General features: G+C 42.2%; 1 protein-coding gene across 1 annotated transcript in view; it reads right to left on the minus strand.

Moving 5' to 3' along the window:
- The window catches only part of LOC149855946 (monocarboxylate transporter 2-like), a 49,866-nt gene extending 36,047 nt beyond the window's left edge, over nt 1–13,819 (minus strand). Inside the window, exons 1-2 of the mRNA XM_090022521.1 lie at nt 13,765–13,819; nt 9,715–9,973 (exon numbers count right to left, since the gene is read on the minus strand). Coding sequence (XP_089878647.1) covers nt 9,715–9,931 — 217 coding nt within the window. The 5' untranslated portion in view covers nt 9,932–9,973; nt 13,765–13,819. The remainder of the gene's footprint in view (nt 1–9,714; nt 9,974–13,764) is intronic.
- Nucleotides 13,820–14,541: the final 722 nt, after the last annotated feature.

Below are 14,541 nucleotides of genomic sequence, written 5' to 3' on the forward strand. Positions count from 1 at the left end.
TAAGATAGCATTTTATTGCTGCCATTGCTTTCTTACAAAACTGACACAGCCTAAAATATGCATGAGACTTTTACTCTCAATTGCCAGTGTTGGAGCGTGACAATCTGGGGGGGGGGAAAAATCTATATGCAACTTATGGCTCCCCATTTGATTTTATGAACAGCCTAGGTGCTTATGGCTGTCTTTTACGGTGTGTTGCCACATGCTGCTTGTGCTGTGGAGCTGGGAATGGCATTGAGAAGCCTGTCACTGAAGCAGATACCCATTAAGGATTATTAACTAGTGGAAAGACCTTGCCGGGAGCGGATAATGGAACGGCTCAGGTCAAGAGAAACCAGTTTTCCTTGCAACGTGGCTATGGTTTGGAGCGGTGGGATGAAGACACTCGGTTTGGAGACTAAGTCTTATAAACTCAGAGGAAGGAAAAGGGGAAAGGAAAAGGACAAGAGAGGACATTTTCTAAAAGTGCGAACAGCTAAAACCACCGTTTATTTGTGAAAACAGGCAGATATGGTAATAGCTACATCGGGGTTCCCAAACTGTTGTACGTGTACTCCTGGGGGGTACGCAGGATCTCTCCAAGGGGGTAAGCGGGGAAATTGTGTAGTGGCAGATTTAATTTTCATTATAATAATAATTTTTAAAAGGCATTTAAGGGGTTAAAGCGTGAAATGTGTGCTGGTAGGGGTACAAGGGCAGCTGGAAGGGGGCATGCAACAAAAAAAAAGTTTGGGAACCTGTGGGATATGTGTTTGCCTCATTTTGCTATGCACAAGATCTGCTGCTGAGTTTGATTTATTGTTTTTGAGCACAAGATTTCTATTTTAGAAAAACTTATTTTGGAAAACAACACTAGGAGCCTGATACTGTCTCCTTTCTAATGCCAGGTTGTTAATAATGAAGCAAAGAAAGCTTTTTATCCTTTTGGAGTTACGGTAAGAAAATCGTGCAGAGGAACACTATCAAGATCTATCACAGCAAGTGTGGTCATTAAGGGGAAAACCTAACCATACAAAGATGCAGGATCTAAGACAAAACAATAGCATTAATCAGATCTGCCATGTTTCACTTGATTTGCACCAGGGTAGAAAGTTAGCTGACAATTAAAAATTTGCTGCAGATAAACCTTATATATCCCCGGATCTAGTCCATGTTATTATTCAATGATCTCCATGGTAACAGTTTATTAACCTGGCCTATTGTAAACTGTTTTTATTATTATTATTATTTTGATTGGCCTGCAAGGTGGCAAGATGCGACTTGATAAAGAGCATAATACCCGAGTAATCAGAGATCTATGAGATATTAACTTCAGATCAAGGCTATACAAGGTAACTTGGCTGGAGCCAGGGCAAAACTCACCTGAGAAGGGAAGAACAAGTACAAGGCAGTCACTGGTATAAATCCCTTTGCTCAGGGCATTTTCCAGGGAGATGTGCTTCAGGCTTATTCCAGACAGGCTGGCATGAAGGCAACCACTTGTATTAAATCTTTAGCACTAACTGCTCCTGAGATCCAAGGGTGGATCCAGAACTGGAGAAATGAGGCACCCTCTATTAAGTGGAGTCCTAAAATGGGCAGTTTTAGGGAAGGGGGAAGAATCACAAGTTTGAAGCCCTTTCCACATCATAGGGTTCATTGCCTATTTCCTGTAAAGTTTTCCACATTTTCATTCCATATTTTAATACTAATTTAAGAATTCCTATATTATTTTAGCAAAGACTGTAGAAATTATGTTAAGGTATCCAGGTTGTAGCTGTTTTGATCTAGAGGAAAAGGCAATCAGGACTCGTAGTAAGTAGAGATGATAGCTTTGATTAGACCTGCAAGATTTTTGCAAAGAATAAAATGTCTTTAATTGCAAGCTTTTGGGCACAAACACCCGTCATCAGGCATTGGAGAAAAGATTGTAAAAGTTCTCCTGGGTAGAAATGAAAGTTCGTATGTCATAGGATTTCACAGAGGTGTCAGTAGAAAGATTTCTATCTATTTTCCATCTATTGACACCTCTGTGAAATCCTATGACATACAAACTTTCATTTCTACCCAGGAGAACTTTTACAATCTTTTCTCCAATGCCTGATGACGGGTGTTTGTGCCCAAAAGCTTGCAATTAAAGACATTTTATTCTTTGCAAAAATCTTGCAGGTCTAATCAAAGCTATCATCTCTACTATGAATCCTGGTTGAAATTACTTTAATACATTTTTAAACATTTTTAACAAATCCAGTAGCAACATTTTTCACTGCAATGCCCCTGTTCGGACAAACAATTTTACAAAAAATGAAAAAATAAAAACATTGCAAAAGTTATAAAAGAAAAAAATGCTCCTGACACTATTTGTAAAAGTTGCGTTTTCTAAAAGATTTTTTTTCTGTGCAAATTTTGACCTATTCTAGAATATTTAAAAATACAACCAAAATGAATAGATTTTACTTTCTTAAACTGGCAAGATGAATGTGTAAGTGTCTCATTGAAGCTAATGGCAAAACTCCTACTCTACCTTCGTCAGAGAGAATGAAAATATCACACTGTCTAGTCTGTGTCTGCACCAGTGCATAGCACATTGCGGTCCTGGATGCCGTGGTCACCTGTAAGAGCAGAGGGCTGGACCTGAGGACCCAGGAGAATAATTTATTTCCTCAGTGGAACCTTTTGAAGATGGTCACATAGGTTTCGTTTCCTAGCAATGTGCTTTATTTCATCCGGCACATATTTCTATGGATTACTATTCAACAACAGCTTTTAATTCAATACAAATTCTTTTCATCAGCCCTATAACAGATGTAGTCGTTAAAATTCAAGCCTGAAGACATATCAATATTTTTGATAGTGGGAGCATAATGCGTGGCAGTATTAGCCTTATCCTCTTTGGACCAGGACTTTGGTTTAGTCATGCTCAGTGGTGAGGAAATGCAAACTAATACAAAATGCATTCTTTTGTGTGTAGCCTGAGGAGCTCCTGCACTTAGGGATTTATTCCTACTAATATTTTCATGTCGGGGGGTTTAATTAAAGAAAACCTTATGTATTACAGTATGTAACCTTATGTATTCAGTATTACAGCTCTCCGTGCTGCTATCTAGTGAGGAGCAAGCAGGTCGAACTGCCATTGATCATCACTGGAGGGTGAAGAGCAGCTTCTCTAGCTCTTCTAGATCAGGGCTAAAAGGACATCTGGGTCAGTGTTTCTCAACCCCGTGGGTCACAAGAATATATGAAAGGGATGCACACAAATTTAAAAAGTGGAACAAACTTTAAAAAGGGATTCTCCTTTAAAGGAGACAAACGTGGGAAACTGTGGCTTTTCCCTTGCAGGCTGGCAGAGGGCCTGCTTAGGGCCAACCATGCCCCTCGCCCCACATATTGGGGGCTGGTGCCTGGGTTGGGAGTGAGGGTCCCTGGATCAGGACTGGCCATTGCTAAACGTCAATGGGATCCCAGTATAAAAAAGGGTGAGAACCACTGATCTAGGACATGTCTGCACAGGTACGAGGAAGGAGACTCTGGTGAGTCAAGAACCAGGCGGAGGCTCCCTGCTGTACAGGTACCAGCTGGCCCATTGGTTAAACAACGTGGGCTTGAAGGTCTGTGAATTAAGGGTGCATGGATGACTAGAGTCCCCGATGCACTCTCTTAGCAAATATACAAGTATTTTGGTGGGAAGCCTGACCTGGATATGAAATCCACTTTGCCCCTTCTCTAGGCTAACAAGGAATAAGCTTGTCCCAAAGCAGGGCCGTGTGACAGATGGCAGCGTGGAATTGCAGAGTCTCTACTGTCCAACCCACCCTGCATAGCCCAACTGCATTGGCCCACCACGTCTCTCAATTTGGCATGCCTTGGTGCAGGGGCATTAGCTCAGGCACCTAGCCCTTGATGAGGGCTCCAGTGAACTGATGTAAATTGAGTATAGCAGCAAGCAGATAAAAGTCTGATACTGCTCGTTTCTGCTTCCCACTGAGTAACGTTTTACAAGGGGCCAGGGAGAGGTCAGAAGAGAAAATTATGAAATGTCAAACTTGGTTTTTTTGCTAAGCTCCAGTATTACTGGCGGAGACCAAGCCAAGCTATACGAACTCTTCCGACAACATACAATAATTCATTCCTGCCCGGTGAAACTCTTAAATAGCTCCAGGCCCGTGTCTGTTTGGTTAAAACTGCCAGGTGTATAAAATATCACTGCTGGAAATGATGGGTTTCTGTAAACCAGAAAATAAAGTTACCAGCAAGAGATTTGTTTTTATGCAAGGATTTCAGCTGGAATGAGCTGAACAGAAACATTTAGAGGGGTAAAATGATAGATGCGATTCCTTTAAAGCCAATAACTGGGATCTTTCAATTTGGGAATTACTCCTTTACTACTGCATTTCAGTATCATTTACTTTTTAATCCTCATGCAGACACTGCACTGTTGCATATGGAAAATATTATATTAAAAAGGGCGGGGACGGAGCGGGGAATAGTACAGCTGAGATATTTTAAAGCAGCGAGGAGGATTTAGTCATTTGTTTTGATAGCTATAACAGTGTGGAAATTTCAACCTCTGTATTTATGTCTTTGATTACAGAGCACATAAACTGGCCATGTTCATAAAATTACACTCAGAGAGGGCCAAGCATGTGACTTGTGTAGAAGGGCAATGGGTATGTACATCACACGGTGGTCAGGCCTGTGCCTATTCCCCTCCTAATGGGAAAAAACAGGACTCATTTGTAAAGAGCATAAAGGGGCTTCTTTACTGAGGACACTGTGTCCTGAACTAGTCCCCACCCTTTGGTTCTCTGCTCCCAGATTCAAGCCTTGTCTTCACTGCTAAGAGATGTATTTTTACAGCAAGTAACTAATGTGCCTTGACTATTTTAAGGTAAAAATGCAGCGAAGATGAGATGCTGCTGGGTTTACTGTGAAGCAAACCAAACAAGGTCAACCCTATATGCCCACCCCCCCAGCCAGACCCAGTTTATATTATCTGGTCCATGTGAGACAATTGTACTGGTTCACCTTAAACTGGGCTTTACATACATCCATGTAATGAATCACTAAAAGCAGGTCATTTATTACAATTTAAGAGTGGCTAGTTTCAGTTTAGCGTAAACACTTGCCAGATAGACTCAAAACCTAAGTAACCTGATTTAAACCCAAATACATGGGTACACACAGGTCTTGTGCACCAGTTTAATTAACTCAGTTTTAAATCCCTTTGCATTCAACGGATACATCTCTCTCATTTGGCAAGCTCCAAGTTGGCTGATCTAGGCACAGAGGGGAGCAAGAAGTTGGGCACAGCTTCAATGGATCCATTCATATTCAACAACTGTTAGTTTTTTCCTCCTACCACACCTCAGTCCTTGTTCTGCCTTTTATCATGCAAGTTATAGCAGTATACGTTTTTCTTCCAACGTGTAGGGTCCCTTTCCCTGACCTGCCAACAGCTATATCATACTGTTACTCTTCCTGTCTGAATTGGGCTCCCACAATAAAACAATCCCCTGGTTTATCTAGATCCAACTGCGTTAACGGCTAGAGTTCAGGCTGCATGTCGACCATGGATTGTTTTGAATGAAGCGTGGCAGAAAAATGCATGGTTCCCTGGAAAGCAGATTGGAAACCACATTCGGTGCAGAAAGCCTTACCTCGCTGCAGGTAGAGCTGGCCTACTACTTCTGCTTTTCTTCATTGCCCTTCCTTCCATCTGTTGGCTGACCAACAGATCAATCCTGAGGTTTTAGCATTAACTTCCAAGGTCCCCCTTGCATTGTTCCCCAGAACCTTGTTGAACTTTTGATGTGCGATGTTCCACCTAACCCTGCAGATCAGGAACGACAAGGCTTTTCATCCTGATGTAGTATTTGTTCAAGCTCTCTTTAACCCTGGGTCTATGGACTGACCTCTCAAATAGCCCTAAGAGCGTCAGAGAGATAACTCCTTTAACATCAGTTTCAATAACACGTTTACGCACCAGATCTGTTTACCGGGGCTTCCATGACTTAGCATTCTTGGACCCCCTTACGACAACACTTCTTATGGAGGTCGAGACGCACAGAACATACTTCTAAAAATTTCATCCAGACTTCAGCCCTCTTCTTTCAACTGTCTCAAGTACCATCCCCAAGGCTGGAAACTTTGCAGGCTCCTAACACTACTAACCTAAAGACGAATATTTGTGAATACAGGAAGAAATCCTGGCTCAATTGAAGTCACTGGCAAAATGCCCATCGACTTGAGTTAGAGCCAGACTTTCACTTAGCGTAAGCCAAGACTGTCCAGAATTTAGAATCAGTCAAATGTGGGGAGGAAAATAATATATATTTTACATGCACACACACACACACACATATTCACACACACATACACACAGCAACTTCTTAAAATGTTTTAGAAAAACATTTTTTTTTTCTTCTAAAACATTTTAAGAAGTTGCTGTGTACAGGTAACTCAAAATCATAGACTTGAAAATTGAAGCTAGGGATTTCCCAAGGGCATTTAAATCAAACAATTGAAATTGTACACTAAAGTCTGTTAGGCAAATTTTAAAATCTCAGCCCCAAGTTTCCCATGTGGCAAGTGAGAAACACACTGATGGCAAGATCCAGTGAAGCTTTTCCATTCCAAAACATTTCCTAGACAAAAGTGTCCTTTCCAAAATGGAGACCACCAAAAATCTAATCCTTAAATGTTCTTTGGACCAAAATTTCCCACAAAACTCTGGGCATTTTCAAGTTTTAGTTTTCATTTTTGTTTTCTCCTTTTATCTTTTCTGCTCTTAGATGCGATGGAATGGATCACACTTTCATTTGTCATTTTGCAACTCTAACAGTACAAAAGTTGAAGCAGTTTTGCAAAGTTACAGAGTGGAAAATGGCACATTATTTCCTCTGTTTCATATACAGATTCTACCTGGTTTAAATTTTCAAAAGCCACCAGAGTTCTCAGGCAGTGGGATTTAAGGGAATGCTGAGTATGTACCAAGATTTAGCATCAGATAGCTTTTATTAACAAATCAAGCTCTTATGGAAAATAAAAGTGGGTAGAAAACCCCCTTTAGAATGCTAAGAGTAAGTCATTAAATATGAAGTTTGAGTAACAGCAATTACAGCCTTACCAAAAAGTGAATTTAATTTTCTTAACCACCAAAAAGTGAATTTAATTTTCTTAATTTTCTTTCCCATTCAAGATGGTATTTTTACCACACTGATATTCTCCTATCATCTCATTAGTGACTTCTGATAAGATCAGGCTCTTGCACACTGGGCTATCAATCAAAACAATAAGGTCATTAAAATTTGATAAAGTCCAGATGATTAATAACAATAATAAAAAAAGCCTGGGTGAAAGCCAAAAATTCCCATCTCCAACAGGATTTTTTTTTTTTTTTTTTTTACAGAAAAATAATTCATTTAGCAGCCTGCTCTACCTGAAATATGTTATCACACAAACACCATTTAATATCCTTTTCCCATTCTTTGCAGAACATAAAGGCAGTCAGTGTGGCACTTGCTACTAATGTGAATGAATTAGGGTATTTGTTAAGGTGCCACCTTATCATCCCTGACAACTAAACTTTTCTGTTTACCCCTAGAAAAGACTGCAGAACAGACTGTAAGATTTTCCCATGCTACAAATGGACATCGTCTTCATGGCGGGACCAGCTCTGTTGGGATGTATCCTGGCACAGCTGATCCAATAGATGGGCAGAGAGACATTGCCCAGGGCTGTTGTGCACCGGCATGAAGCCAGGAAGCCCAGCAGGCACGAGCCCCAGGTTGGGGCCAGGCACTTGGGGCCATTCTTTGCAGAATCAGGACCCTGAAGCCTGGGGAGTGCCTGCCCAGGTTGGCTAGCCCCAGACCACCTGTGCTCTTGCACCGTAAGCAGACAGACATCTGCCACAAGGAGGCAGCACCAATTATTACTAGGAAGTTTGGGGAATTTGTGACAGGACGAGGGGCAAGGACGTCGGTTTGCTTGGGTTTTGTGCCACCTTAAACCTTTTTTATAGTGGCACAAAGGTAACATCCATTGGCAGCCCCATACTGCTCCGCAAGGGAGCTCCCACCCAGGCTGAAGAGGTGGCTTGCGTGAGGATGAGAACGATTCATTTCAACCATTAACTTCTCTCTGCTGAGCCTGGCAATTATCATCACTTGTGGCAGGGGTTAGTGACCTTGGTACCTGCCTATGGGGAAACGGACCGTGACCATCTGCCTGCTTTTTAGAGACAACAGCTTTCATTCTCCATTGGCACGGGCTGGATTTGAACCAGCAAGTGAAAGGTTTCCTGTTCTACTGCCAATTTTCTGAGGCATGAACTCACCCTGGGAGTCGCATTCTGGCTATCTAAGTAACAAGTCACAAGTAGTAATCGGTGTGCTGGTGGAGGGATTACTGGTCTGCCTGCGTAGTTTGTAACGTGGTCTTAAATTCATGCCTGTTCTTCAAGAACAGCTTCCCTTTTCACCACCACGGACAAGCAGTGTCCCTTGTCCTACTACCCAACCAATTTCTTACGTGTGGTCTTAGGACCATATTTCATTGAGGAGCTGCAATGAAGTTATGTACTTACTCCATCCACATAACATGCACACCGAATACATTTGCAATGCTCTAGGTGTGAAACTTATTGTGATCTTCTGTCAGCATGAATCCTGCTGATGCACTAGGATTCAAATGGAATGAAAATTTCCCTGAGACACAAAGCAGTAGCCACATGCACCTCCCATAACCCTGCCTCAGTTGCCTTTCAAACCCTTCACCCAATCTATTCCAAGTGTGACGCCCTCCTACATTTAGTTAATAGCGAGGTACATACAAACAATTCAGATGCAAGCAGCTGACTAAGATCAATTTTTAGTGGATAGGGCAAAGGCCCCTTTGAAAGCAATGAGTGAATCATTCAATTATTAGGACAAATGTTACTTTTCCCAAAATGGGCTGTGGCCGCTATTTATAGTGATCTGCCCTATAAACAGATGCTTTTTGAGGTGCACACTTATTCAGTTAATGTTATATCTTTAAAAATAATCTTTATCCCTTCAAAATGCTTCTGCATGACATACCAAAATCTTGGTCATTTAAGAAATATTTGCTGTAGTTTTTAAACAAATTCGACCAGAATATTAGTGTTGTATAAAAATATTTCCATAGAAAATTTTTTTGTAGCATTCATTGGCAAACCCAAGCACTCAAAAATGGTCGAACCCCCAAAATCTTAAAAACTGGTTTGAAATCCTTGAGGGCTTTCTTAAAATAACAACATGCAATATGCTGTTTCTTTGTCTGTTGCTTTCTGGTGGTTTTCCACATCTGCGACCTCTAGAAATTCAGTTTTGCTTGAAATGAAATCTCATGTAATCACATGACTCCAGAAGGTTTAGGGAAAAACACCAGAGGTAAAATACTGACCGTAATTAAATCCACAGCAAAACTTCCATCAGGCTCAGCAAGGCCAGGATTGCCTCTACAACATGACGTCCAGTAAAATCCTGAGCACTGGCAATATTTGGTGCCGCGTTAAAGATTTGACCACTACGAAAACATTCACCAATATTCACTAAAATGCCATGATGCAATATGAAACAGGATAAGAACAGAAAGCCAGAAATTCATTTGGACCCCACTGAACTGTTTAGAAGAAAATTATTTTTTTCTGCCGTGTTTTGAAGAAAGATAAGCCCTTCTTTGACCCAAAGAAATACTCTAGGTTTCACTCACCCCCTCCGTAGGTAGTAGCACACATGATGGAAGTTATCCATGCGATCTGGCTGTAGGATACCTTATACTCAGCCTGAAGTTCTTTGAAATAGATGGTGAAAGCTTTTGGGAAGGTGTATGAAAATCCAACAGTGATGGAAGCTCCAAATACCACTGCCCATCCCCATCCGCCATCGGGAGGGATGTAGGCAAGATCTGAGGTTACAGGGGGAGACATGGCCGACTACGATTTCAGGCAACACAATGCTCCTCAGAAATCCTGCAAAATAAAGCAAAGACCCACAAATTATTGGTTTGGCATCTCTGCCCGATGGAACTTGCGAACTGTGAGCAGTTAGAAATTGTTAATATTTGACAATGTTTATCAATCCCTTTCCAGTCTCTGAATTTACCTTGAAATTTCCAATACAGTGTTCAAGCACTAAATGCCATGTTTCTTTTAAAACATGAAATCACCCTTCTGTGATCAACTAGGTCCCTCTTCTGGCTGTATTTTAACAAAGCTGAATAGAGTTCTCTTGTTAGGGGGTGTGGATTGAGAGGGATCAATTCCAGTATCCAGACAAACACTCAACATTTCTCTCTCACTTGCTGCTTCAGCTGCGTGCATTGAAGTGGATCTGAGCTCCTCTTCCCTTTGTCTCCCCTCCCCACACATATGTTGAGCTTTGTCACTATGATCATGACAACTGTAGGGCACTAGACTTGGTGATCCATCTAGAGAGGTTCCCTCTTTGCCTCATTGTCCTTGCACCGTGAACTGCATATCTTACATTCAACAGGATGTAAAACCTCAAACTCCTGGAGGGTTTCTGCTGACAGGGAACAGGTTTTTGGGCAAGCAAGGAGCTAATGTGAAATTTTGGCAAGGGGGCTGATGATAGGCTCTGAAAGGACTAGAGAGAGTAACAATGAACCTTGGAGGGTCACAGCTCTCTGAGTTGTTTGGCAGCTCACGAGGCCGTGACCTGCAGGAAAAAGAGTTTGAAGGAAAGGAGGGTGATTTTGGAAACCAAGAGAAGTCTGAGTGTACATGGGATGTGAATCCTTGAAATGTGGCAATGCCATAAAATAAATACCCTTGACTTTGGGGACTCAACAGTGAGGATTTCTTCCACTTTGGGAGCCTGGATATGGGGTCAACATCCAAAAAGACTAGAGGTCTTATTTTTAAATCTGAGCAGATGGAAGGGTGTCCTTCAGGATTTGGGATTCTCTGAAATTGGGGGGTTGTAAAGTAATGACAATGAGTAGTGGACAGAAGTGTTTTTATGGGCCAGTGGCAAAGAATGACACAGAATCATCAAGGAGGTTTACCAGAGGAAGGAAAGCAGCATCTCTCTGAAACCCAGCTCACTGCTCCAGTGCAGAGACTTACCATAAAGCCACCCCAACCCCTGTGCCTGGCTTTCCCCTACAGATTTACCCTCAAGGGTCTCTTGCCCTGAAAGCTGGGACCCAGCAGGGCTAGAGCTCCAGATGAGCTTGGGGGCTCAGAAGTAGGCAGGTTTAATGTGGAGAGGGACAAGAAGAACACAAGGAAGCAATGGAAACTGAGGTGCCTTACCTGAAAAGTTGGGTTTGAAGGGTTGCACTCCTTCAAGCTTTCACTCTGGAGAGAGCACAAAGCATAGACTGTCCCCGTTTAGGGTAAATGCTTCATCGTGTAGTTTTTAGATGTGGGTGGAAAGCCCTGTGCTTTCAAGAAATCCCTGCTTAACAGAATCACTCCATTGCATGAGCAGCAAACAATGAGTTCCAAGGTGCACCTGCTTCCCCAGCTCTTCATGAGCCTTTTCCAGCCACTGATTTGCACAGAACCTGCTGCAAACTGCTGACAACTTCTTGTAAAGTAAATGGAAGTTCCCCCTGCGTTGGGCAGCACTTTGTACATGTCTGGTTCCTGCCAGGAGAGCAGATTAAGTCCAGGAGTAACATAGGCCAGAAGGGATATTGCATGAAATGGAAGTAAGATTTTAAAAAAAAATAAATCTCCAGAAGCCTTTGGGAAACCAAGCCATGCCCCTCCCTTCAAGATAAAGATGACAGGTAGATGGGAAAGGCAGGCTCCACAGAAATAATGGAAAGGTAATCATAATTTTCCTTGGGACAACTGCATGGTTTCCTGCCCTTTGTCTGTTGCAAATGCAAAACAGGAAGAAACATTTCAGTGGCTTTCTGGGGAGTGGATCAGAAGGGTATCGTTGATGTCTGCACTGGTAAAACTGGAAAGCAAGGTGGAATAAGTGAACTGGAAAGAAGGAAGAAGTTGGGGGATGCTTCTAATTATACATCAGAGGCAAGGGCCACAGAAAATGCAGTTATGTCAGTTTACATCAGCTGAGGATCCAGCTCTGTATAAGAGAGGCAATAAAGTGACTATCAGAATTCAAACTATAAACAGGAGAAAAAGAAAAGCTTGTCTTCTATTTTAGTTCTGATTCCTCATCTAAATTCAGGCATTAGAAAAGTGCTACATGTGCCCCATTTCTCTTAGTACTTATCTTTACTGGAAGGCAAAATGAGAGACCATCATCAGAGTCATGCACATGCAGAGCCTGCTCCAGCACACCTCAGGCCCCCTGAACTCCCACAGAGCCATTGCCCAGTGGGTAACAAGAATGGGGTGTGTATCAGGTTCAGGTAGCCTCTCCCACCATAGGTTGCTTAATCGGCTAAGAGATGATGCAAGGACTAGATGGGAAATAGCAGTCTGTCAGCAAAGACACCTTGATGTGTTATTGTGACTATAAAACATCCTAGGGCAAATACCTAGCAGAGGGATGTAGCATGGAGGACGCCTCCTGGGTACCTGGTATCTCCTGCCATTACAGGCATCACTTCACATCATTCCTTTCACAAACTGATCACACTCCCTTTAAAGATGAGTTCAATTTTTGTCCCCAACTCCTCTGCTTAGGAGGCTGCTACAGAATTTCAGCTTAGTTGTGGCCAGTCTTCACCCATTTGTTGTTGCCATAACTCTGTTCTTTAGCCTAAATAGTTTCTCCTCCCCCACCTTCTTCCCCCTTTGCTTGGTGTTTAGCTCCCAGTGCATATTAGAGAGAGCAACGTGTCTCTTCTCAGCCTTTATTTTGTTGGACTAAAGAAACTTGTTCTCTCTCTCTCCTGATTTGGTAGGTTCTACATTTCAGTGCTCCACTAAATAACTCTTCTCTGTGTATCCAATCATTTTAATAGCACTTAGAAGGTGTGAAAGGGAACATGCCCTAGAATAATGAAAAGCAGCCTCGATGTATTATTTTAAACAATGTAAGCAGATACAAGGCCAAGATGAATCAGGTAACCCAGACACTACATGCAATTCATTTTTTTTTGAAGTTTTATACTGTGTGTGGCTATCAGGTCTGCGCATTTTTACTGTGCCTCCCCCTTCATCTTATGACATCAAGTCTGTTGTACAAATGCAAGTCAAGTTAGAATACCATGTAATTGAAGTACATCCCATTCCTGAATGCATCCTAAGTAGGCAAAATATTGTTAATGGCCCCCTTCTAAACAATAGGTAATTATTATTTCTTGTAGCAGACATCTTGCTTCACATTTAAAAGCTATGATAAAGTTATGCACATCGAAACACACCAATACCCATCCTTATCCTTCCTGCCTTCCTGCAACTCGCAAAAAGTAGTTTCAGATTTTAAACATGCTGTCAAGAATTAATTAGGAAGAGTCCGGTTTACAGCGTAATGCATTAGGGCTGACTGTGACGCACCTCTCCAATTCCCACATTTATTATTTGCTCATAGTATTTGCTCATTGAAATGCATTTTTGTTAAATAGTTTTTCAGTAAAGGTATTTGAACAAATCCATTGTATTATGTGCTTAACTATCCAAATTTTTATTTATACACACGCTTGACTGAGATCTGCCCCCTCTGCAGTAGAGATGAGGCCCTCAGTCTCTTCATAGCGTGCACCCTGCTCCCCAAACATGGGCAGCAAATTACAACCAAGGAAACCACCAAGTAACAAAATCGCTGACCCCCTTTCTCCCCCTACGATGAACAGGGTGTGCTGCTTCCTTACCGGGGAGAGTTCCACGCAAGCCCCCGGAGTGGTCTTTGCTGTTGTGGCTCCTTCTGGTCACTGTCTGCTTGACTTTTAAAGATGAAGTTAACCTGCCTCCCTGTTCAGCTTCAGTGAAGACCAAAGGTCATGATGGGAGGCAAGGTTCAGACCCTCTGGTGCCTCCACAAACTGCAACCAGAACAACCATCAAAATGGCAGATGTGCAGATTCACTGACCCTTGACTAACAAGAAGTTCTCTCTCTTCATCATCAGGAACAAGTGCCACAAACTCTTCCATTTGCTGCCCTCCGTTCAGTGGCTTCAGCAGTTGCTGGCTGCCCTCCCCTCTCTGTTGACACCTCTGCGTTAGATTATTAGCCAAGAGCTCCTTCTGTTTTTTCCACCCTTTCCTATAAAGATTAATTTCCTCTCCAAGTTTTGCTTCTCTTGGCTCCCTTCTTTCTCACCCAGCATGACTGAATTCACCCAGACCAGATCCCTTGGAAACAGCCTGTCAGCCTCATGTTAATCTTTTAAGCTGAAATTCACCCCTTTTCTAGAAACTATACCACACTTAAGTCTCATGCAAACCCTACTTAGATGGCTTATTAGGAAGGAAGAGGGTCAGAAGCCTGGTGTTGGGTGTCTGCACAGGATGGAAATTCTCCCTTCAGACAAGGTTAGAGCAATACAAAAAGACCATGGAAATGTTTCAGTCCTATAACGAGCAGGTTGAGTTGGACTCATGGAAGAGCAGTCAGCTAACCCAACACTGCATATAGCTGAACTTTAAT

This window comes from Crocodylus siamensis, chromosome 11 (assembly GCF_052110815.1).
Source record: "Crocodylus siamensis isolate JL-2025a chromosome 11, ASM5211081v1, whole genome shotgun sequence".
Taxonomy (NCBI): Eukaryota; Metazoa; Chordata; order Crocodylia; family Crocodylidae; genus Crocodylus; species Crocodylus siamensis.